General features: G+C 48.4%; 1 protein-coding gene across 3 annotated transcripts in view; it reads left to right on the plus strand.

Moving 5' to 3' along the window:
• Window positions 1-346: 346 nt before the first annotated feature.
• klf5l (Kruppel-like factor 5 like) overlaps window positions 347-26,079 on the plus strand; it is a 37,701-nt gene continuing 11,968 nt past the window's right edge. The window contains exons 1-4 of one of the 3 annotated variants that reach the window (XM_035625925.2): window positions 347-586; window positions 973-1,576; window positions 23,992-24,940; window positions 25,714-25,773. In XM_035625925.2, the coding sequence (XP_035481818.2) occupies window positions 1,424-1,576; window positions 23,992-24,940; window positions 25,714-25,773 (1,162 nt within the window). In that variant the 5' untranslated portion in view covers window positions 347-586; window positions 973-1,423. Of the gene's footprint in view, window positions 587-972; window positions 1,577-14,907; window positions 15,272-23,991; window positions 24,941-25,713; window positions 25,774-26,079 lie in introns of those variants that run through there. The other 2 variants (XM_035625927.2, XM_035625924.2) reach the window with 2 other exon arrangements.

Below are 26,079 nucleotides of genomic sequence, written 5' to 3' on the forward strand. Positions count from 1 at the left end.
AACTAAACAGAAATTGAATCTCACAGACATTCATTACAATGACACACCGAACAACAAGGAGGAATATTCTTCCCTCTTGAAAGCTGTTCTTTGAAGCCTCGGCTATGAGATAAAACAATCCAAAACATTCTTACTAATGCAAATCGAAAGTTATGTACATTCTTCTACAAATAAGTCACTTCCTGTGACACAGAGGAGTGTCAGCGGTCGTGGCAGGAGTAAACAGGAGGAGTGAGGCGTCCTGTTTTCAGTGTAAAATCTTTGTTTCTTTCCGACCAGTCGACAACGCAGCGTCTGATTGGTGCAAATCTGTAACAAAGCCTCTGATTGGTCAAGGTGCGTTCGAGATGGACGGCCAGAAGTCCGCTAACAACAGCAACAGTGGCACTAATACGTCTTGGAAAATTGGATAAAAATGATCATCAAAGTCGTTCAATGTTGGATTTATCATCATCGTTTGTGCAAAGTCTCCGAAAAGACACCGAGGTTCCAGGCCGCACGACAAATCCTCTGAGAGGGCCACGGTCGCACGGATCCCCTGCCTGGAACGGCGCAAGCGTTAGCTTCCCGTCGAAACGAAAAACCCGTAAGTTGCATGAAATGATCAAATGCAATGAGGACTTTCATAACTTGACGTATTGTCTGTCGCACACGACAGGTTTGGGGCTAAAGACACGTAGCGTCGTACGAAAACGGCTAATTCAGTCCCGGCAATGTCCCCATTTGATTTGCTGCTGCAATTAAACTGACGAGCGAAAAGTGAACCGCAGGGTGTCAATGACTAACATTTCTGATCCAAACGATGCAAAATTCCTCCTGCGTATCTACACACCGGCACCAATTCCCTGATTGGAAAAAATGTATTTGAGCCCCGAAACGAATCACGGGTTGTTCTGCAGCACTAAAGGACAAAGGTCAGAGAAAAAGAAACTGAAAAATGATAGATCTCGAATTCTTTTTTGTTTTCTCCAGAAGTGACTGATGCCGTTTCTTTTCACCTCCACGTCCGACCGCTTTTCCTTGAGCGGGAACAATCTGTTCCACAAAGACGCGGCGGCGGGGCCGCGTTGATCCTCCGCCAGCCGCTTCTCCGGGTTCTTCCGTCGTGCCTCAGCTTGTCCACCGAAGCTCCCCGGGGTTTTGGCAACGACAAAAAAAAAGAAGAAAAAAAGGAAACGCCAACTGGCGGAGCCGTGAAAAGAGCACTGCTGTTTGGAGCAGCCTTTTTTTAAAAGGCTGCATCACATTGAGAAACAAGCAGCAGCAGCAGCACGTGTCGCCCGAGCGGCGGCACTAATCCCGCAGAACAGTTATGTTTTGTTTGTGTCAGTTTGCACTTTTTAGGCCTCAACTGTTTTGTTTCCACCCACCAGATTTGTCTCACTTGTTCGATGTCAGTCACCAGGGAACATCTTTGACCTGAATGCGGACGTTTCCCTGGAACCCGCTCGCCGCCCTGAGGCTGTTGAGCTTTGTGCCTGGCGGCGGCGGCGGCGGCGGCGGCGGCGGCGGCGGCGGCGGCGGCGGCTGCTTGGTTGCAGTTGCCATGAAGTCACAACACTTTGACGGCGCGGCGGTGAGTCACCAGATCTTGTGCGTTCCACCAATCGGGATTCTTCCCTGGTGCCCTGGAATGTTGTCGGCGACGCGGTAGGAAGGAGGAGGTTCACCGCCTGCCCGCGTGTGGACGGGCATCGGACAAGCTCCTTTTGTCTTCGCTACATAGCTTTTGTTCACACGTGTGAATACACTGTCCCTGGCTCAGTCTTTGACAATAATCAATTATAGTTGAATGACAAGTGTGACAAAACGCCCTCCACTTGACTTTAACGTCAGTTTCAATCCCGTGTTTATCCAGCAAACCGGATTTTCTGTCCCGATGAGAACAATTTCTACACAATTGTCATTGTCGTTGTAATTAATAACTGATGCTGACTTCTGGAAAGGGGCCTGGATTGAATCACTTCCAAGTTCCCTCTGTAGAGTCTGGGACCTCTGGCTCGGTTGCCTGTTCTAAAAGAAGGGGGCTGTCAATCACGCTCCAATGCATGTGGTGCTTTACCGTCTATTTTACTCTGAATGGACCATCATTTACTAAATGAACATCGCGATTCATTGGAGAAGACGGGGAACTAGAGCTTGAACCATAAACTCCTCAAGAAAATGTCGGCCGACGTTATAAATCAAGTAGAGAAGTAGAGTCATTTCCCAATAGACTCGACCAGTGAGTCGCCCTCTGCTGGTGATTCCAGAGAACACTGGAATCAATCCCGCATTACGTCCATTTTATACACAATCTGTATGCTCCTGAAAAGTCAGTCAATCTGGCTACAAAGGCGCCAAGTTGCCAGTTTTGCCTGTTAACGTTGCCCCTTGTGACGCGATAGAAACAGCAGCAAAAAACTCCAGTGGTGTAACGTGGAGAAATTGAGTCATTTCCTCATGCGACTTCTGTAGCACCAACCAGAGGAGACGCCCTCTGCTGGCCAGTGCAGAGAACACGGGCCTCAGGCACCCTCCGCAATGGCTTCATTTTGCGGACCCAGTGACTATACGTCCATTTTTATTGGGGATGAACCCACTGAAACACGACGTGGACTTCTATCTCGTCCACACTCAATCTGAGGAATGTATCTGCCCCTTTAGTTTAGTCTGAGTGCAGACCACACACACACACACACACACACACACACACACAGATACGTGTCAGGTCTCCAGGGGTTTGCCTGCCAGTAGACGAGGCACCAATTGTCCGTCACCCGTTCAGCGGCGCATCGTTTTACACCGTCGCCCGCGGTGTCGTGACGGGGTGAAGTTACGCTCCCGTGACACCTGCTGCTGCTGCTGCTGCGAGCCAGCGAACCCGACGCTGACGAGCTCCGCGCCCGGATGATCCGAGCTGCCAGAGACAGAAACGTGTTTGAGGCCACGTCCAGGCGCCTGCGACCGTTCCATCGACGGCGGTGCGAACAGACATTTTTTACGACTGTTTGACTCGGGGTGAATCATTGACCCTCCGGTTATTGCTCCTCCAGAAGTTTCCTGCCGGTCGAGATGACTGTTACTTCAGATGCGCTGACGTAGGCTCGACGTCTTTTTGTGCCCTTATCGGCTGCTCGTGCAGTGTAAGTGTCTGCGCTGAGTTTTTTCGGGAGGAGCATCGGTCTCCTCTCTTCCTCCTTCTTTTGGCGCGGACAGCGACCGCGGGAAGTCGCGGAGACGGGAGTCAGAGAGAAGGGAGGAACAGTGAGCGGCATTAGCTTTCCTGACAGTCGACATTTTAACACATTTCCCACACAAAAAAAGTATTAATAGAGAGGTTAGGAAATATATAGATAAAGATAGATGTATCAAAAATGTATTTACTCTAATGATGTGGCTTCCAGCACCTCGACGTGTGTGTGTGTGTGTGTGTGTGCGTGCTTGTAATCCGGAGCAGCTCATCACCTACACCAGGCAGTTGACGCAGTATAAAGATGTGGACTTGCCAGATTATCGCACCAGTTCCAGTAGATCATCTCTCTAAGACTTTTTGTGCCTTTGCCTGAAGTCGAGTTCTCTCCCTGCATGCGGATTTTTATACATGTAGTTGGCGGAAACCAAATGGCGGTATTAAAAATGTAAAGACACAGCTGACCAGACAGCTGACAAAGTCCCGAGTCTAACAGAGATTGGTCGGCGTCGTGTGTTGACACACTGGGACAAGTGACCAATCATTCTTATTTTTAAAAAACAACAAACCTCGGAGTTAAAGAAAAAATGGAAGTCGGATCAGACATCACGCCTCCATCCAACCTGCTTCACATGCTTGTCGCGATTATAAGTATCAGAAACATGAACCAGGTGGCTGATGGGAAGACGCCGCTCAACGGGGGGGGGGGGGGGTGGGGGGTTGTTGCAATCGAGGAGACAAAAGCAGCACATTTGAGTGGGTTTTCCACTTTGTACGCCAACAATGAAGAGTTGATAATGGCTCCGCCGACCACTCTTCCCCCCCCCCCCCTCGGACAGGTGGAGGGGAAACGTGATCCGGTGGGAGCTTTGTGCCTCCGGGGGCCAGAATAACAGTCAGCAATCTGCTGTCGGCTGCTGGGTAAAACCAGAGGTCAGAGGAGACGAGAGGGTCTGAAGCCACGTCAGGAATCTTTGAAAGCTGCTGTAACTGTATGAGTTTTTTGGAATTTCTACATTTGTCTATGAATCATTGTGCTGACGTAGCTTATCAGCTACAGGAAACGAACAGCGCAGCATTGTGTGTGTGTGTGTGTGTGTGTGTGTGTGTGTGTGCGTGTGTGCTCCCCCGCCTCCGGCCCTCTGCACGATGATGTCACAGCCTCACTCATTTCCCACCTGAAGGAATTCCAGGGCTTCCTGAAAACCCAAATATGGTCACAGATCCTGTAAGATTGCCCCCGCGACTCGGGTGGGTTGTTTGCGAAACCCCTTCTACGGGCTTCCTCCACTTCCAGTGAAACATTTGCCAAGCGAGAAATCTTATTATGTGATGTATATGATCATCATATATACCTGCAGCAAAACTATTCAATTGTATATATTATATTTTATATTATATAAATATATATATATATATACATTTCCTCCTAGACACAGAATTAGTGTGTAAATATAGTGCTGTATCTTAGTGTCACCCAGTCTCACCATATTGTGCAATGTATTGGTATGATATATATATGTGTACGATATATACATATGTGTGTGTGTGTGTGTGTGTGTATATATATATATATATTTATAACCGTCAGTTGCAGTAAGCTATGGCCATAAACTACTTTAGTTCCTGTCCTGATCGTGTGTGTGTGTGTGTGTGTGTGTGTGTGTGTGTGTGTGTGTGCGTGCACATTTACAGCTGAGATGTTCAGAGACGCCTCTCTGCCGCAGACTATTACAGTAACTATAAACTGTATCTCCGTCTCTTATCAAAAAGCTGTTCGATAAAAGAAACGGAGCAAAGATCTCATAAGAAAAAACTTCCAGCTTTTTACAGTTTTTTCAAAAAAAGTAAGCTCCTCTTTTTTGTGTGTGTTGTGTAGAATCGTGGTGGAGGAGGAAAAGAAAAAAAGGAATTATTAGTGGATCTGATTGGTTACTGATTCGTCCGTATCGCGGGGGTTGTGTTTGCGCAGCCTGTATCTCGTAAACCATAAACTGCCCGGAGACATTTGAGATCTGACATCATTTCCCCCACTTTCGAAATGGCCATTGAAATCTTCTTTGTGGTATTTCTCAATGCTGAGTAATGCGCTGCCGTGACGTTGCGTTGCGTTCGGTTTTTTTTAAAGATATGATCAAGGGCTGTAAACTGTCTGACTTTTGTCCACCGGTGATCAGACACACGCCACTAATAAAACGATTGCAGCGGCGATCGGGGAATTGCTTTTTTGTCTGGAAGCTCCATGGTGACAAACCTTGTCACAGGAAGTGAGGCGTCCATCAGGATGTAAAATGATTCCAGAGAAAATGAGAAACTCCTGGCAGATGATTGGCTCTCGCTGAATAGCGGTCGCGGGTTTTTTATTGTTCGATACAGTGCTTGAGAATAAAAGTTCATTCTTGATCTCAAAACTATGGTGTGACAATTAAACTTAACTCAATGTCCCGAACACATATTGTAATTGTGCTTTGTTGAAAAAGGAAACCTTGTCGCCACCTCCCCTTCCCCCGGCCGCCTTGAACCTGAGCAGGTCTCACCTCTGTACACACAACCTGCCGGTCGGTGACGCGGTGAAGTCTAACGGCTCCGAGTTTGCTCAGATCAATTCGTAAGCTTCTTCCCTCAGACGTCATTCCTGGAGAACAATCGGAGGCTGTTCACCGGTTTCCTCCCTCAGTCAATAAAAAAGGCCTCCCGGTCCAAACAGAGGAAAAACATCGGAGGGGCTTCCTTCAATCACACCCAGCGCTCACCGCACCGGACCGGTCCGTTCATCACATTACTAAATCACCATCTCCATCACCCATTTCTCATGTCCTCAATATCTTTCCTCTCCTATGAATCATAGAAAAAAAACGAGAACTAGTCAAACATTACTCAACTAATCACATGTGGGCTTCCAACGAGTTTGCCTCCAAACAGGTCGGACCGGCCTTCCTGGCTCCGTATCAAATCCGGGGCAATGGCTCCGTGCTGCGATCAGGAAGGAGACGTGGGCCCGGTGTAGGTGGAAGGTTAAGGAAGCAGGGTATGTCACAATCGCTTTTTCTAAAAAAGATCAAACAATGGACTCAATCAGAAACTTTGCGCGAAGTAGAAGTTTAATCCTGCGTGTTTCAAAACCTAATTTTAACAAGATTTGATCTGATTATGTGCAGCGTTTAATTCCCTGGTGATTTTCCCCATTCATTTTCTCAGGTGATGGGGGGGATACGGTGTTGCCAAGATGGCCGCCAAGTGGCGGGAAACCTGCCCACGAAGACTTTTACCTCTGCTCGGCTTATTGTTATCATAAAATAACAGGACCACAGAGTCTGAATTCTCTACCCGCCCCTGCTGCCGACGCAATACAACGAGACTCGCGAAGAGAAGGAGCAAGTTAACATTCATTTAAATCAGTTCAGCTTTTCAGACATGAACAAAAGTTCAGACTTGGAAGGTCACCGGGTCGAACTCTGACAAACGCTCACTGACTTTGTTTTTGAAGTTTGACCTCCGCGAATCCAACAGGCTCAATCTCAAAACGTGATCTGAGACTCTTCGTCTCTCTCCGCCTCCTCCGCTCGGCCGCCGCTTGTCTTTGAAGAGCGGCGGCAGAATCGTAAATTGTCCAGCGAGTCTACAAAGACACCGGAGGCGCACGGTCGTCGAATCCTTTCGATGGCGGACTGAAAAGAATAAAACTTCCTGGACATCTGACACATGCATCTTGTTATCGTTTTACTCTATGAGCATTGACAGTTGGACGAATCAGAAGCGGTCGCCTAGTGGACAGAGATGGGAGAGATAATCTCTGACGAGCACCGACCCTCAGCTGAGATTTGTACCGGAGGCCGTCGTCTGCTGTCTGCAGATGAGACGGATAAGCATCAGTCAGCGGGTCGTCTCCAGCAAAGAGGAGCCAAAAAAGAAACACACTGACCCCTCGTCTGAAACTCGTGTCTCAACTCAACCGCATTGCCTCTTAAAGGCAGTAAATCCAAGACGCTCCACGAAAATATACTGTACTTTACAAGGTATTCCCCAAAAAGTTGTGTTGAAAACACATCGTGAAATGTGTGATCCTGCATTTGCAAGGATTTGTCCCGTCCAGCCAAGTGAATATGTTTCAAACTTCCCCCTGAGGACACGTTGACCATTTCCACCGAACACAACCACCGCAGATGATTTTCCCTTCGGCGGAGCTAGTTGTTGTTCTCTGGACGTCAGCTCTCAGACCAGTGACCTTCGCACGACCGACACGGACACGACTCTCACACTCACCAATACACAAGGTCAGAAAGTTATAGATTTGTATTTGCAACAAAGCTTAGGTGATTCATTTTTTTCTCCTAGTGAATGCCTTTTGGTTGAGTCATCAGTGTTTCTGCAGAACACATTGTGAAATGGTTTCCACGGAAACACAGCTTCATTTAGAGCCTGATCCAAAGATCTCGTTTCAATCATGCATCGCTGCACATGCTGTGTCACGGCGGCGCGTTACGCAAGAGGCGTTATAGTTTGGCAATGACGGATTCTCACGTGGGCAAAGTGGACACGTGCCCCCCCCTGGAGCCAACGGGGACCATTGACCGTAAGATTATTTATTAAATGTGAAGTACTTTGCGGCTGCACGGTGGCGTAGTGGTTATTACTTTCGCCTCACAGCAAGAAGGTTCTGGGTTGGAATCCCGGTTCAAACCAACCAGGGCCTTTCTGTGTGGAGTTTGCATGTTCTCCCCGTGTGTGCGTGGGTTCTCTCCGGGTTCTCCGTCTTCCTCCCACAGTCCAGAGACATGCAGAATGGGGTCAGGTTCATTGGAGACTCTAGATTGACCGTAGGTGTGAATGTGAGAGTGAATGGTTGTTTGTCTCTGTATGTGGCCCTGTGATAGGCTGGCGACCTGTCCAGGGTGAACCCCGCCTCTCGCCCAATGTCAGCCCCCCCGCGACCCTTAAGTGGATAAAGCGGTAGACGATGAATGGTGAAGTACTTTTTGAAAGTTGTAGCGCAGACGTCGCGTCAACACCGTATCTGGCGCTTCCTGCTGGCAACTGCGAGGCAGAGTGGCCCCTTTCCCCCAAATGTCCGGGATTTTAAAAACAAAAAGCAAAAGAAAACAAAGGACCAGGACAAATGAACATGCGTCAATCATGCCCTTCCAATCGGAACTGGTGCGAGTGTTGGACTCGAAAATTCCGATTGCGTCCGTTGCTTTTCCAGTTTTTTACATTTAACATTGAACACATCAACATTTCAGTCCCCGGAAAAACCCACGGGAACAAATCCTCATAGTCACACTGCTCAATGTCCCAAATGTTTTCAATATCAAATATGGGTTTTCACGGGGCAACTGTGGCTAAGGAGGCACAGAGGGTCATCCACTGACCAGAAGATCCATGTCGCAACAGAATCGCTTCAAGGACCGTCGGGCCTTGGGGCCGAGGTAGGAGCTCAGCCGAGGGGCCCGTTCTGGTTGTCGTCTCCATCGCAGCTGCTCTGGTTTAAGACTATTGAACTCATTAAGTTTAATAAACCTATTAAGCTTACGATTGTGGCGCAGAAAAGGAAATCTGAGACCCAGAAATATCACAACTGTCGATCAGGTGTTTCGAATTTGATCAACAGCCCCTGTATTTGTAGGAGTGTGTTGAGGGAGAGGTGTGTGTGTGTGTGTGTGTGTGTGTGTGTGTGTGTGTGTGTGTGTGTGAATGTCTCTTGTGAGCTCGAGATCTGGAGGGCGTTAACCCGCTGAGTGTCCTCGTCTGCCCTCTTGTCTAATAACAGCACGGTGCTGCTGAAGACAGAAAGAGACAGGGTGGAATGCAGCGTATCAAGTTTCCTCTCATCTGCAGTTGTGGCTTCCCCGCTGATCAGGTGATAAAGCTTCTTTTTTTTTTTTTAAACCTCCCTCCGCCTCCATTCAGTTCTCGTTTTCAGTTGTTTTTCCTTTTCGTTTCTCTGTTCGTTTACTCTACACACACACACACACACACACACAAATTGACTATTAAGTGGTGAAACAGGTTTTCTGGTCTTTGTGCCAAGCTGCAGCCGGTCCAAAGGGACCGTGTGTTGTGGTGATCTTGTTTGATTTTCCTTTTTCGAGTTCTTATTTTGCCCACGAGTCACCTGATACAGGTGAAAGAGTTTCAGCAGCACAACTGGAAAACCGCTGATCTGACCAGCTCACCATTGGCTGCGGTGTTCATACGACAACAAAGAAGTACGTGAACGTGTTTCCAGTCCGCCGTGAGAATTAAAATCCAATTTGAGAAGCTCATTATGTCGGCCTCTTTTCTGCACCGGTGACTCTTCTGATTTCTTTTGCGTGATATGATAATTGAGAGGAATCCAACAGCTGGGTTGATGAAACCGAGAGGAGGGAACACGCCTGGAGACAGGTTTTTGGATTAACTTGTTACTAATCATCATGCATCATCATCTACAATAATATATGTTGATAGATGTTAGGCTACTTTATTGGTCCCAAACTGTGAAAGTTCCGGTTTGGGATCTGAAGTAATCTGAGCAGCATAAGACAAGAAATAGTCAAAGGAATGAATTTGGATGAATATAGAGTAATTAAGAAGAAAAGCTCCAAACAGAAAAAAACACTGTTCTTTTGGAATATGACGAATGGGCCTTAAGAGTCGTGTAAACATTTCTCATTGGTCTCTTAACTTCTCATCCTGCACCTTAAAACGAATGTCGTACCCGTCTGTGTGCCACTCATTAGCAAATGTGATAAGCTTAAAAAAACTTCTTTTTTTCTAGTTTGAGAATAAAGCTATGAATCAAAGAATGCATATCTGTATCTGGAGCAGGAGCCAGAGGAGAGGGCGGTAGTGAAGGGTCGCAGGTGTATCTGTCCCTTCCATAGCCGACGTAGACACTAACAGATGTGTCACAAAGGAAGCCAACATGATGACGGACCCCTCCGACCACCTCTTTGCACTCCTGCCATCTGTCCGCGCAAGATCCCAAACCATCAGGACTCTGAACACTCTCCGAATGTTTCTAGCTGTAACCTACACTCTGGTCCACAGTAAATGGACTGGACTGTATTTATATAGCGCTTTTCTGTCATTCATACACATTCATACACTGTCGGAAGAGCCGTCAGAGGCAAGTTAGGGTTCAGTGTCTTGCCCAAGGTCACAAAGGTGTACTGGCGGAAGCTGGGATCGAACCGCCAACCTTTGGGTTGGTGGACGAACGACTGTACGGCCACAGCGGCCACAGCCGCCCATGGAGAACGGAAGCTTGTTGGACTAAAACCTTCGAGCAGGCGATGGAGAATGTGATCGTTTGAAGGTGCACGCAGGTATATTTAATATATTGCTTTCCCCCGTCCTTGAATATACCTACTATCAGTTGTATTTTTAGCGTCTTATTGCTTAAGTGCTTTGGTCACAGCCTGCCATGTTTCTCAAGTGGCATAATTATACAGCCTGCAAATATGCGGGCCGACCAGTGCGACCGACTAAACCAGATCATTAAAGTCCCCGTCGTTATATTCAGTATAAACAGAATCCGCTTTCAGCGCTGACTTTTTCTCACGGTTTGTGATCTCACGCAGACCTCCGGGTTGACGGCGGTGAACTGATATGATCAGACAAAAAAAGCCCGGCAGCGTGTTTTGGTTTTTTTTGGGACTCGGGTGGTGACAAAATGTTCCAGCGAGGTTTGACTGGTGCATCAACAACAGTAGCGGCGGCGGCGGCGGCGGCGGCAGCGGCCATACCAACGTGAATGTCCTTGACTGAGTGATGAAGTAGCACCACTGGAGTTTTCCAGTCGGCGACGTTTACAGGCAACTCTGCGCCATTGTAGCTACATTTACTGACTTTTCAGAACCATAGACCGTAGATGAGAATGGACGGAATGCAGGAATTTGCAAAAGTGCCCGTGTTCTCTGGGATCAACAAGGCGACTCACTGGTTGCAAAATTAAGGCCATTTCTGTAGAATCAATGGGAAAATGACCGTACTCCTCACTTGAGAAGTTTATGGTTTTCGATCTCTAGTTCCACGTCTTCTTCAATTCAGCGTGAATCTCATTTAGTGCGTTGTGGTCTCGTACTGAGCTGGTCCAATCGTCGCATGGTTGCAGGTGTAGGTGGGCGTCTCATTCAACGAATCAAACAGCAGCTGACAAAGGCGCAAATATGCGCTCCTAATTTCTGACAAAATCCATTCAGCCATATTATTCTATTTGCAGATGACGCCGCGGTTACGAAAAATCTGAACTTTTCCGCGGTGCAGAGCAGCAGCCTGGAAGTGACCGCTGGTCAACATGTCGTCTCAATCAGCTGCGTTCCTGCGAACTATTCCAAAATCATTCTGTTGTTTCACGAAGATTTTTGGAAATTTGTGCGGAGCATTCGGGCAAAGGGCGGCGAAGGTGGAGCGCCCACTCGCTCGCGGTGGGTCCTCCGGAGATTTTCCCTCCTGTATTCTCACGTGGGCTCGCTCGCAAATTTTCTTGAAGTTTCACGAGGGGGCCTGGCAGGACAAGGTGTGGTAAATGTTCCGGAGCAATATTCGGATACTCTGAACATCTGTCGCCTTTTCCATCACGTTCCATTGAAAGTCGACCCGCAGTCTTGTTCTACCTGTTACTGTAATGTGGAGAAACAGTAAACAGGATGTTCAAATGGACTTGGCAGCAAACGGAATCTGTAAGATTATAAATTTTCGTATTATACCAAATTAACTATTTAATAACTACAACAGAAAGTACAGTGTGTTGCTGAAATTACATATTAAAATGTAGAAATTAAAAAGTCAGGAACAGTTTTTTCCCCGTGGCAATCAGAGCCCTGAACTCTGCACTCTGCAGAACTTTAAACTTAACCATATTGGACTGCAACATTTGTACATCTGCCTGTCGATCTAGTTTTAACTTTATATCTATTTATAATATTCTTCATTTCATAACTACTGCACATGTAAATTGGCCATAATGTAAATTAGCCATAGCTTAACCATAATCTAACTATAACTTCTGCTAAAACTTTTACTGTATTTTATTGTATTTTATTTTATTCAATTGCACTGCATTTTATTTTTATTTTTGAATTTGAGCACAGTAGTACAGTACATGTCACAAAAACATTTCACTGCGCATCCTGTACGAGTACGTGACAAATAAAAACCTTTTAAAAAAAGTCTTTTATTTAGGTGGTGATCAGTCTTAAGTCAGTGATATCCTATGAGGCTCATGCTCATAATTACTTTTAATGAGCTCCACCTTCCCAGTTTATTATAGCAGAGGCTTTTTGACGTCAAACCTCAAAGTCTCTGTCTGAACTTGCACAGAGCGTTGTCCGTTCAAACGTCAGTCATTGTTTGGTATCAACACAATTGGCCCCATCTAGCTGAATCTAGGTGGAGTGCCCTTTTATGCATAATGTCTCATGTGCCTTGGTGAAAAGTGCCGTTCAAATAAACTCTGCCTGATGCATTACAGTGATCTCATGTGAATACGTTGCAGCTCCCGGCTTCATCTGCATGAGCTGCTCAAGGACATGATCTCGAGTCAGGACATTTTCCTGATCTTTTCCTGAAGGCCCTGTACGTGAGAACGCAAATGTTACTCCAGACATATTCCAGAACTTTTACCCCCACAGTCCCCCAAGTTAAATTTCCGAGTGAGCCCATGTGAGAATATGGCAGGAAAGATCCCTGGAAGAAATGTTCCAGTTGTTGTGATCGCGTCTGACCTGCACAATCTCCCTACCGCCTTCTTCATATGTGAACGACAAACTCCGGAAAGTGGAGTTCATGTCTGAAGCCGGCAATGGAAAGGTGATTTCCATCGCCAGCCGTGGTTTAGTAGTGGAGGAGCTCACCTCCTGCGAACAACATGCTAGATTCGATATCATGCTCAAAAGTTACACTTCTGTTTTCTGTCCTGATGATTTATCTGATTTATGATGGTTTATTATGATTAATGTTTGGAGCGTGGGCGCGGCGCGCATGGCGACTGTTACAAATCTGGGCCCGGTGCTATCACAACACAAATCATTTAACATGTAGGTGCAGCGGACGTGAAGAAACGACACAGCGCAAATTACAAGTTGCACTGGGGCAAATGTCAACAACGGGTTTTGGCAACGAGTCTCTCAGGTGTTTTTTTTTTAAACGTGTCATACCTTTGCCGGCCATGCCAGGCTAGTATCAACCCGAGGTGCCAAAGTTAGCGGCATATCATCTGTCAACGTCGACAAAAGCAGGTTTATTGCGTTACTATATCTGACACTTGCAATCAGGTTGAAACGGAGACTGTGAGCTACGTCGGGCACGTGGCCGATCCCAGTCCATTTATATTTTCCCGCATGAGCATGTCGCCTTCTACCGAAGCAATATTGGAAAACGCTTTCTGTCAGTTCACTGGTTTGAATAAAAACGTGCTTTTAATATCCTCAGTGTTTATAATTTTCTCCATAGAGTCCTGAACGTGCACCTAAGCAGTCGCATGACGTTACAAATCAAGGTGCGTCAACCCTCACCTGGATTCCCCGTGACGTGTTTCCACGCGCAGTGCCGCAATACCGTCTTTGACCACACAAGCTGCCTGTTTACCACACGTAGCATCGGGGGGGGGGGCGTTGTTTCATCGGGCTAATTTAAAGAAGGTCCAGGACTCTGCTGACGTAGCCAAATGTGGATTTATTTTTTTTCGAGCATCAAATGTTTATTTTAAATATATATTTTTTTTAATTTTGTTCAAACTTTGGCTTTTGTTTCTTCAAATCATGTTTATTGGACTGTTGTTCTCTTCTGGGCCCCTTGCTATAAACCACAAGCTCTGTTTTCTCTTCCAACCGTTGCTTTTCTGTATGTTTTTCTACTCAGCTCCTGTCAAGCAAAGGTTTCACGTCGCCGTTACCGCTCACCGCTTAAACACTTGCTGAATCTGCAGTAACGGGCAATTAATAACCTTAGTCATGATAGTTTCCAGTTTGTGCGTGTGCAGACTTAATTATCAAATCTGGAAACATTTTTTTCTCTCTTTCAGACAGAGAGAGATGCTCAAAGACCAAACGCTCTATTGTCCACGAACAAAACACACCCACCGAATAACCGCTGGCATTCATTAAACTCCATTATCTCACATTTGATTTGCTAATTCCACTAACTATTGTTTAGTACAACAGATGATTTGCACTGCTCATTCAAAAGAAAAGGGGAAAAAAGCTTATCAGCATGACAAATTTATTTCCTCTTTTTTTTCTTTCTTCGTCTTCTTATGACAACGGGGATTCACAAGAATTCGTGAACAGGCAAAAAGTGATAAGTGATATAACTGTCCTCGTGTGTGTGTGTGTGTGTGTGTGTGTGTGTGTGTGTGTGTGTGTGTGTGTGTTGAATAGACCGTTTGTGTGTGTGTGTGTGTGTGTTGAGTAGACCGCTTGTGTGTGTGTGTGAGTGTGAGTGTGTGTGTGTGTGTGAGTGTGTGTTGAGTAGTGTTGAGTAGACCGTTTGTGTGTGTGTGTGTGTGTGTGTGTTGAGTAGACCGTTTGTGTGTGTGTGTGTGTGTGTGTGTGTGTGTGCGTGTGTGTTGAGTAGACCGTTTGTATGTGTGTGTGTGTGTGTGTGTGTTGAGGAGCCCCCCCATCCCGCCCCAACCTGTTTTCCCTCCCGTCCTGTGAAGCCTCGCTCAGGTGAGTTCCGCCTCCCTCCCGCGCAGCCCATTGGTCCGCCGGCCCGATCCTCTCCTCTGATTGGCCGCGCGCCGCCGTCGGGCTCCTCTCTGCGCAGGTAGCAGGTCCGTACTTGAGCGCAGGTAGGACGTACCTGCGAGCCACAGAAAGAGGGGAGGCGGTGCGGAATTCCTTGTGTCGCTTCCATTCCGACTGTAGGGCGCAACAACAACAACAAACTTTGTATGTACATACGACCCAGATTGTGAAGATATCTATATATATAGATATATATATTTGCTTGTGACGAAATATATATCTTAAAATGGCAGCGAGAGTCGGACTGGCCATGATGAACCCGCCGCACACGACGGAGGAGAGGGCGGTGTTCACGCAGCTCAAGCCGGTGAGGATGTCGGGAGCGGACGGCGCCGAGGACGCGTCCGTGTTTGAGGACGTCAAACCCGGGGTGAGCGTCTCTGTCGACCCGCTGGCTTGAACCACGGGTCCACATTGATTTTTTTAATTTTTTTTTTTAATTTTTTTTTTTTATCACACAGTGGCCTTCGTGCTGCTGCCTGGGTCCTGATGAAAAAGTAGTTCTAGTCTAGTCTGCAAGTTGTGCTCCGTCTCTTCCATTTATCATGATGATTCCTTTTCTTTTTCATCTATTAAATTTAATATCCGTGAGAAGAGGCGGGGCAGGTTAAAGTCCTACACAGACACTTGACATGTCAGTGAACTGCAGGTTACCTGCGTCTGGAGCAATTCTGCAACTCATAACTATTCAAATCTGCCTTTATTTGTACCTGTCTTCAGGAGGTTTAATGTGGAGTTATGTGTTGGGTTTTTTTTAAAAAGGGGGATACAGAAAAAGGCAACGCGGCCTTGTCACTTTTGAAACCTGCTGCATGTCAAAAAAAAAGAGATAAGAGGTTTTTTTTTATTGAAGCGGCCTGTGTTTGTTGCATGACAACGACCAAAGCGTTTGTGTTGCTACCGAAGTAAACACTTCACTCTTTTTATTATTATTACTATTATGACTTTATGATTGCCTTGGACTCTATAAGGATCATTCCTGCCCCGCAGGGGTTCTGAGATGTGATCACATGATGGACGGGCAGGTGGAGGCGTGTGTGTGTGTGTGTGTGTGTGCAAAATGGCTTCTTCGGATTCATCGCGCCTCTTTCTCTTTCCGAAAAGCGAGGCCACGAGTACAGCGACATGTGCCGGAGCCATTTCAGGAAGTGGAGTCGCGTCACGGGGCAGCCTGTGGCAGGGAGAGAATGAAAAGAAAGAAAAAAGAAAAGATGAACGCTGTTGTCGTTTTTACGACCGACCTCCTTGTCTCCTCCTTCGCAGAGAGAGAGAGAGAGAGAGACGTGAGAGCCGCATTAAAGTTGAATGGGCTTTGAGTTGTACGTGGGGGGGGGGTAGGGTTAGGTTAGCCTGAGTGATCACGGCGGAACGCAAACAGTAACCGGACGCCTTCACCCCGCGAACGGTGCCGAGTTTGGCCTCCCGCCATGGGTTGTGGTGAACAGGCCCCAGAGATCCGAGGCCTTTTCCGACGCCTCGACGGTGCCGGTCGCCGATTGGAGGAGGCGACGTGTGCCGTGGTACCCGCCCACGTCCCGCGCAATGAGAGCGACCACGCGGCGGAGCTTGCTTGAAGGGTCGGCGCCGGTGGCAGAATAGCCGCACGACGGAAAGGCGTTCGCCGCCGATTCAACGCGAGAACCCAACGACGGGCACTGGTCTCGTGTCGGCGCGCTTTGTGAGATTCCCTCCAATCACGACGTGAGCGCGGCCGTAAACCCGAGCGGGCAGGTTCGTCCCCGTCCCCCTGACTCGTCTGTGGCATTCAAACACCCGCGAAAACTCGGAACGCGCTCCGGCGCCAATCCGCGACCGCTGTCTCCGTCCCTGCGGCGGTTTGCGTCGCCTCTGTCGTTCTGACAAGATGGCGATTAAAGAAGTTCCGCCGGGGGTTTTGTTTTCGGGGGCTCGAGTTTCTCGTTGCTCTGACGCGCGTCGCTTGGTTTCATGCAAAGCGCGACTTTGTCGAGGCACAAAAGGAGCCGGGTTGAGTGAAATAGTCGCCCCCTCAGGCAAATGAACGCCAACGGCAGCAGCAGCAGCAGCAGAGAGAGGGAGAAGGGTTTCTCCTCCTCCACCTCGCACGCAGCAGATTTCTTCACACACACACACACACACACACACACACACACACACACACACACACACACACACAGTTCACTCCCTGGTTTTTTGCCTTTTCATTTCACTCTCCATTCCCTCTTCTCCCCCCCCCCCTGTGTGTATGTGCTACACAAAGTTCAGGCTTAATAACTCAGCTTTTCTCTCTCTCTCCCTCTCTCTCTCTCCCTCTGAGACGTGTGTTTTGGTGTCATCGCGTTGGTATTTCAAAGAGAGAGCGCTTAACTCGGGTGTCGTGACAGCAGCATGTTGCCCGACCTGTCTGAGCAGGGCCCCGCATCTCCGCAGGCCGCCCCGAGGCACGAGAGAGAGAGAGAGACAGAGAGAGAGAGAGAGAGAGAGAGAGAGAGACAGAGAGAGAGAGAGAGAGAGAGACAGAGAGAGAGAGAGGATGATAAAAGGCGGCCTCATGAGAAAGTCACAGCGGCAGTGAAAGGTCGATCAGGCTCCTCGCCGCCGGCCGCTGCGGAGTCATGGAATGTTCAGAAACAATGAAGCTGAAAGACGCTAAACGCTGCGAGAGGCTAAAAGGGGGGGGGGGGGTTGGTCATTAGTCCCACTGCTGAGATGGTGATCAGCTGTGCCGCAGGAGAGGCGTCGGACGCGTCTCTCGCACTGCAGGAACATCTGCCTGTGTCACTGGAACAGTTGGAAAAACATCTGGCCGCAGGCTGTCGTCGGGGGGGGGGGGGCGTCACCGACACCGCTCTGGTCGGGAGCTTCGTCTCCTCGTCCGAAACTCACAGAAGTGCTGTGATTTTTTTTCTTGTCGCGATTGTGCTCCCGTGCGCCAGCGAGGCCGCGACGGCAGAACAGGTTACCGATATGAAACCCATCTCCAGATTCTTTGGTCGTCGTGTCACTCGGGGGTCTTCCTGTACGACCCGGGCCGGGGGGGGGGCGGGCCACGACACGCGAAGTTACAGAGTAACTCTGGAGCGCGTCGCCCAGTCGCGCCTAATGATTCCTGAAGATCAATACTCACATGCCGTTCGAGGCGACTTCTCTCAACGGGCGGTTCTTAACATCCTGGCATGATGTGACCCCACTGACCCTCGCGTTGATGACCAGTCCTACGTCCCTGCAGACATTTTTCGCCTGACTAATGATTTGACTTCCAAGCAGCTGATGTGCATCTGGGCGAGCGTCTGCCGGCGAGTCTCGGCTCGCAGGAGTCCCACATGTGAGCGGTGATGGGAAGTGCGCTGGGAGGAGACGACGTGGTTAATTTGTTGTGTTGGCAGGAGACGAGTTCAGTTTGTCTCTTTGCGGACTCGGGGTCGGAAACTAGGGTTTGATGCAGAAGGAGAGTTCAAGGTTGCATCGGGGGCCATTTTGTCGCTCACCTCCTTGCTCATATAGTTGATTTTTGGATTGTACGACATGATAAATAATACACCGATCAAAACATCCAGATGTGATCAAAACATCCAGATGTGATCACACGGCGGTTACAAAACGGGTCGGCGCAGCTGTGATTCAAACACCTTAACCAGGTCGGCCCCTTTATTTGTGTTAATCACCAGCACGGATGAAATGGTAGCCATGGTAACTTGACCGCGTGTCAAAGAAAAACTTTCGGCAATCGCGTCTTTGTTTCGTGCTTTTGATGCAACGCCAGAGGGGAAAATCAGCTTGGCAAGTGTGACTGGAAAAATGAAAAAAACACGGACGGGGAATTTTAAAAGAAATGTAATTGTGATCGAATCTGATCTGCAAATATCGATTTTTATAGAAACGGTGAACAGATGACATCCGTCCGAACGTGACCCCAACTATCCTATTAGCCATTCCTTCTTTATGAAATAGGCTTCTGTGCACATCTAATTTTATTCAGCTGTCTGATAATCAACCATTTGATATATCAACCTGTCATATTTCAAAACCCCAATAAATCAGTCAGATCCAGTGCAGCCGACGGACCAGAAGAGATTCATCGCTTTGACTCGTGGCGTTTCTTTTTTTTTTTTCATTTGCCGTGCTGATGTCATCGGCACCCGTCATGCATGCGGGGGGGGGGCACGCGTGTCTCCGCGCCAGACAACACACGCCGACCGCAGACGGTTCGGCTGTTTTCTAAACGCCTGTGGTCGGGAAGCTCATCGCGCCGAAATCTCTTCCTAATGACCGTCACTGTGTTTATCCTCCGCTCGTCTGGAACACCAGCAGAAAAAAAAAAACTCCCGCTGAGTGAAAACAAAAGGTGACGTGCGTGTGTGTGTGTGTGTGTGTGTGTGTGTGTGTGTGTGTGTGTGTGTGTGTGTGTGTGTGTGTGTGTGTGTGTGTGTGTGTGTGTGTGTGTGTGTGTGTGTGTGTGTGTGTGTGTGTGTGTGTGTGTGTGTGTGTGTGCGTGTGTGTGCGTGTGTGTGCGTGTGTGTGCGTGTGTGTGCGTGTGTGTGGTCACCAAAAATGGATTTTCTTCCAGTTTCCTCAGGCAGTCTGACGTGTCCATATCCGTCCTTGTGCACGGCGATTACTGTAAGTGCTCGGGTTTGATGAAATCAAAATACCAGCAGAGGATCCAGGACTGCAGAAAAAATGGCCCCCGCAGCCCCCACCCGCCCTCAACGCTGCCTGAATCTGAGAGGGACGCGAACTGGGAGCTCATTGTGTGTCAAACCTGAATACGTGGATATTCTGGATTCATATTTCCAAAGCATCGTGTCCCGAGATGACTTTGCGTTCGCACGATGGTTCGCGGCAAGTTTCGTCAGACGGCGACACAGAGGAGTCACTTTCGTGTCGCGGAGCTGAAATTAGGGTGTTAAACCGCGAGCTTGTAAACATAACCCCACCCAGTAAACCCGGTTCCCCTTTCACAAATCATATACAGCGTACGCACCTATATGGATATTCCCTGGAATACCGAACATACCTTCATTTGTTTACACTTGTATCCCATAATTGTGTGTTAAAATCATACGTTGAATTCTTGTTTATCATCTACTGTATGCCACATATTTCTATTGCAACAAGATTACATACAAAGTCAACGCAACGTGTGTCTTTGTTCAGATGAGGTTGGTCGGAGAAAGCGGAAGGAATTGAGCGGGCAAATATTCGCGCGAGTGACGCAAATAAGCACAGATGTTCGCTCGCGACCAAAGCGACGGCAAAGTTTCGCGGCGCGTCCGGTGTGAACGCAGCATTAGAGTATGTCGCGTGTAAAATACCCAATCATCTGTTTTCTAATCATTTTTTTCTAATCTCCTGAATGTTAAAACGAAGTTCAAACTATTTCCTGGAGCTGCGCATTCGTCCGGTAAATGAAATATCCTTAAATTGGATATTTATCATGATATGTTTTAAAACCAGGAGCTAAATGGATGTTGGAACTCTTGCCCTTAGTTTCCACTGTCCTGCAAAACCAAAACAAGCCTCCATTATCTCTCCCTCCATCACCAGTGGCAATAAAACAGCATCTCGGTCTCAAAGGTTGTATTCCTTGCTCCGATGACCCCGTCTCGGTTCCCGCTCTGTTGGTTAACAGCGAGCGGAGCGCGGAGGGGCCCCCGGGCGCTATCGCGTTTATGGAGATCCAAAGGCGAACGGCCACCACGTCTCCGCATTCCTGCGAGCCATAAAGGAAAAGTGACGAGCAGCAGACGCAGGGCGACGGGAGACGGGGGACTGATGTGCCGCAGAACGAGGAGCTCGGAGGCTCTGGGCTCGGGGGAGGGGGGAGCGGGAGGGGATTTAACAAACCTGTCGGGGAACGCGTAGACATGTCAGCCAACTGAATTTAAGATAAAAGCAATATTTTTTTATAAAGTATGTCTTGGATTATTGGCGATGAGGATGCCCCACAAAGATGGAGGCTAAAAAAAACAAAGGGGCAACTAAGGTGATGAAACATGATTCCTCACCAAATCTCTCTTTGTGGTGATAATATTGTGAACGTATCCGAAATTGGACAGATTTTTTTTTAAAAATGCTGAAAAATGTGCATTTATGTTGATATTTTTACCTAAAATTTGTTGTTTATTTTCTCAGTTTCATTTTTCTTCATTTCGAACAAATGAAAATTAAAAAAGCAGGTGTGAACATGTTTATAAAGTAATCCATTCATGAATACATCATGTATACCTGAAAAGGTGCAGGAAGAAGCCAAAGCTTATTAATTCTCATCCCCTCAAATTCAAAATAATTGGTTGTATTTGTGTTTTTCTTTTTATTTATAGTTATTAATGATAAAGTTTTATGGTTGTACAAAAACTTCAAGCCTCAATTTCATGTATTTGTCATTTGTGTGTGTGTGTGTGTGTGTGTGTGTGTGTGTGTGTGTGAAGCATATATTCTCTTTGTGGTACATATCATATTGCCGTTTGTGTGGAAACTCCCACTCCATCCCATAAACCCGGGCTGATAAGAGACTTGTTTGTTATCAGGGCCCGAGGATTCGGAGCAAGAGGCAGTTGTACATGTTCTCCAATTATTAACTTGAGTCTCCGAGATATTCTCCTGGTCGAGCACACGCAACTGATCCAGAGACCTTCTTTTTTTTTCATCAGCTGCCTTGATGTCGCCGCGCATCACTAACAAGCCACTCGGAGCGAAAATAGAAAAACATTTCGAAATGACAGAAAGAAAGAAAGAACCCACATCTATCAACGCGCCTACATTTCACCTGAGCTGGTTGAGTAATGACAGAGGTTCACTTTGAACCTTTTCTTTCACGACGGTCGACGGCGGCGAGTCTGGATCAAGAGGTTTTTAATTTGTCCAGTGGAAAGGGAGGAAGAGGTAGTTGCTTTTGGTCCGGGACTCGTTTTAAATGATTAATAAGGGGATTTATTTACAGTGTATTTCTCTTTCTTTGGACACGAGCTGCTAATTGATCCCACAGATTTACTACCAGTCGGTCATTTGAATGTGTTTGTATATGTATATGCTGATACCGATATTAGGTTTTGGCACTGCTGAAGTACCGATAATATTTCAAAAGAATTGATTTAGCACCAGTATTGGAAAATAACCTAACGATACCCAACTATATATATATTTATATATATATATATATAAATGGAGGGGGGTTCCCCTCTGTAAATACCCAGGTCTTTAATTCCCCCAGTGCTCAGATTAGGTGGTGCGAGGTCACCGGCGATGAACGATGGACAGCGACACAACTGAACACACAGACACACACAGACACACACACACACACACACACAGACAGACTCACACACACACACACACACACACAGACAGACTCACACACACACAGACACACAGACAGACTCACACACACACACACACACACACAGACAGACTCACACACACACACACACACAGACACACAGACAGACTCACACACACACACACACACACACACACACACACTGCATGTGTCCCTGAATATGTAAATGTTCCAAGTACACACTGAATCACTCGCTCGTGTTCTTTCTGTTTCACTCTCACACACAAAGAACAAAGATAAAGTAAAACCATGTTCAAGAAAAAACAAAAACTTTCAAAAGAAATTACCTTTTAAGGTTTTGGTTTCTCTCCGACCCCCCCCCCCCCCGGTGTATCTGTTGTCGCAGTGAAAACTTTGTCTGCCCCGGTCTATTTTTACCCGACATTGTTCAGGTTCCTCTGCCTGGTTCTCAGGCCTCCAGCCTTTTGTTTTGGTTCGTCCTCTTCTTCATTCGTCAAAACCACTTCCAGTGGCCACACCCATGGAGGGAACTCTCCACCTGTGTGTGTGTGTGTTGGCAAGCTATGCATGCATTCCTACATTTGTATAACGCCTGTATTTATATATTTGTGTGTGTGTGTGTGTCTGTGTCTGTGGTCTGTCTCTGTCTGTCTGTCTGTCTGTCTGTCTGTCTGTGTGTGTGTGTGTGTGTGTGTGTGTGTGTGTGTGTGTCTGTGTCTGTGTCTGTGGTCTGTCTCTGTCTGTCTGTCTGTCTGTCTGTCTGTCTGTCTGTCTGTCTGTGTGTGTGTGTGTGTGTGTGTGTGTGTGTGTGTCTGTGGTCTGTCTCTGTCTGTCTGTCTGTCTGTCTGTCTGTCTGTGTGTGTGTGTGTGTGTGTCTGTGTGTGTGTCTGTGTGTGTGTGTGTGTGTGTGTGTGTGTGGTCCCTCCAGCAGAGATTCTTTACGTCACGGCTTGTGCACCTCTAAAGAAGTGACTGTCTGCTTCATAGACTCTGAATGACATACACACACACACACACACACACAGTCACACACACGCACACCAGCAAACCCCCCAATGATCAGATCGAGCTCTCGACCTGAAACCTGGTTTCATCCCCCCGTGCTCTCAGCCTGTCCGGTCTTGTGCCGCTTGAAAACATTTCACCAAAGGTGCCGTTTTCCACAGCTGTCACACAAGTGACGCGACTGACAGTTGCGTCTCCCCGGTAACATAAGAAAACAGCCACAACCGCCCACATCATCCTCGTCATCATCGCCATCATCATCACCGTGATCATTCTCTGTTTAGTTTTTTTTGTCATTGTTGAATACTTGACCTGTGATGCGTGACAGAGCCCGCACGTTAATTCTCTCCCATCACAAATGAAATGCAAACCACTTCCTTTTCGTGTCTCCAAGAAGGTTTTCCGGGAAAACGTTGAATTGGGTTTAAATGGGGAGCCCTGGCGGCAGCGGGACTTGGATCATATGTCCGTCCCTACAATCCCGGCCCTGGCTGGTTTGTCAGGGCAGCGAGCGCCACTGGGCCGGAAGATGTTGCCGACGGACGCGGATGTTTAGGCATCGACTTTTCTACAAAGTTTTCTTTTGCTTCGTGACACACCTGGTGACACACCTGGTGACACACCTCGGCGTTCGTGGTGTCGCGGCCTCGTCGGGCTGTTGAGACGCACGTGTGTTCCCCTCTGGTGTCACTCGAGAGGCTCGGTGGGGAATCGGGGAAACCGCCGGGTGAGGAAGAGTAAGAGGAGCATGGAGGGCTGTCGTCTTCATCACGCCTCCTTTAAACTCCTCTCCCTTTCCTTTTCAGATTCAACTGGAGTTGGACAAATACCTGCCGCATGTCCACAGTCCTCTCATGGCGTCCTCCAACGACATCGGCGACAAAAAGTACCGGCGGGAGAGCGCCTCCGTCGTCGACGAGTACTTCGCCGAGGACAAGCCCGCCGCGCCGTACAGCCTCAACATCAACCTCATCCTCCCCAGCACCACCCACCTGCGCACAGGCCTCTACAGGCACAACACCAAGACCCTCACGCCGCAGCAGATCAAGACGGAACCCGGGCTGGAGGTGCCCTGCTCCCACTCGGCCACGCTCACCCAGGCCCTGCCGGACTTCACCTCCGTCTTCAGCGTGCCGCCCGTGGTCAACAGCGTCTTCATCAAACCGGACATGAGCTCCGGGGGCGTGGCCTGCGCGGCCGCGGGGTCTGAGCAGCAGCCGCCGCACCTGGGCACGGAGCTCCACATCGGCCCCCCGGCCCCGCAGTCGCAGGTCTACCACATGCCCCTCAACAGCTGCGTCGACATCGCCCTGTCGCACTCCAGCCCGTCGTCGCACGGCCCCGCGGGCAACAGGACCATGCTGAGCCTCGGCGGCGGCGGCGGCGGCGCGCTGGCGGCGACCAACGGCAGCTACATGATGGCGGAACACCAGCTGCAGCAGCAGCAGCAGCAGCAGCAGCACGGTTACTACCAGGCCGCGCTCAACTCATCCCAGCACACGGCGCCGCACAGCCTGCCGCCCTCCCCCCCCAACTCCCAGCCCGGCAGCCCAGATGGCCAGGCGGAGCTGCTCAGCTTGGCGTCCCAACCCCCGCCTCCGTACCAGCAGCGTCTGGGAGGCCTGAAGGTGACGGGCTTGTCCCCGCACGCTCTGCTGATGACACACGGCCAGGGCGTCCTGACGGGTCCCAAGTACAACAGGCGGAACAACCCCGAGCTGGAGAAGAGGAGGATCCACTTCTGTGACTTCCCAGGTCTGTGCTCCCATTGGTTGAACACCTCACCATCTGCCAATAACATGCGTTTGTCTTCATTTTAGAGCCCTTTTTTGGGAATGTAAGAGAAATTCTCCAAATTTATCCCTCAGGTTTATCTGCACACACACACACACACACACACACACACACAGACTCACGCTATCAGCAGCTCGATCTGGACTTTAATAACAGTCTGATGCACAAATAACAAAAGAAAAACGAGTTCCGACACAACCACTCCGACGAGTCGGCTCAAACCGCTGTGTACCGGCGTCGCTGTTGTGTAAACGAACCCCCCCGCCCCGTGCTGCCCCCCCCCGTCCCGTCCCGTCCCGGAGCGACAGCACAGATGTAAATCTCTCAGTAGCGCGCTCGCCTGTCAAATGTGCAGAGGCGAGATTTGACGCCACACTTCATGACACGCCGCCGGAACATTAATCTCTCAACGACAAATAATTAAGACCTGTCTTTGAAACAGTTGCCAGGGAGGTGAGATCATTCTGTCGGCGCTTGTTGCTATTTGTAAGTCATTAAAAAAAAAAAAACTCGACTTAAGTTTGCACTTGTGTTGGAAACAGGCGACATGATGTCAGCTCTTTGGCAGACGCGTCATGTTTTTGGAAAAATAAAGACTCTTAAGGCTTCAGACGTGAAGAATCCGGACGTATTTCGCGGTTCGCTCAGGACGTAGCACTTGTCCGTCTCGTGTATTTCGCGAGGGGTGAACTCTCTTGTCCGTCCGTCTCACCATCTCTGTGATTTCTTCACAGGCTGCTCCAAAGTTTACACGAAGAGTTCCCATCTGAAGGCGCACCAGAGGACACACACAGGTGAGCCAACCGTTTCTTCAACTGTTGCGGGTTGAACGTGGAAATTTGACGCCGTGGATGATGAACTTATGAATCGCCTTTTTCATGTCTCCACGGCCAATCAAAAGTCAAATTCAAGCATTCGCGCGCGCGTTCGTACATTTGTGCCACACTTTGGGACCGGAGGGCATCAGGGATCGAACCGCCAACCCTGTGCTCGGTGGTCGACCCGCTCTACCTCCTGAGCCCTGCCACGGTTCTCTTAGTCCATTTTTCCAGCCACAACACAAACTCGATATTGGACGCAACAGGCGTCTTTTTTATTTT

Source organism: Scophthalmus maximus, chromosome 2 (assembly GCF_022379125.1).
Source record: "Scophthalmus maximus strain ysfricsl-2021 chromosome 2, ASM2237912v1, whole genome shotgun sequence".
Taxonomy (NCBI): domain Eukaryota; kingdom Metazoa; phylum Chordata; class Actinopteri; order Pleuronectiformes; family Scophthalmidae; genus Scophthalmus; species Scophthalmus maximus.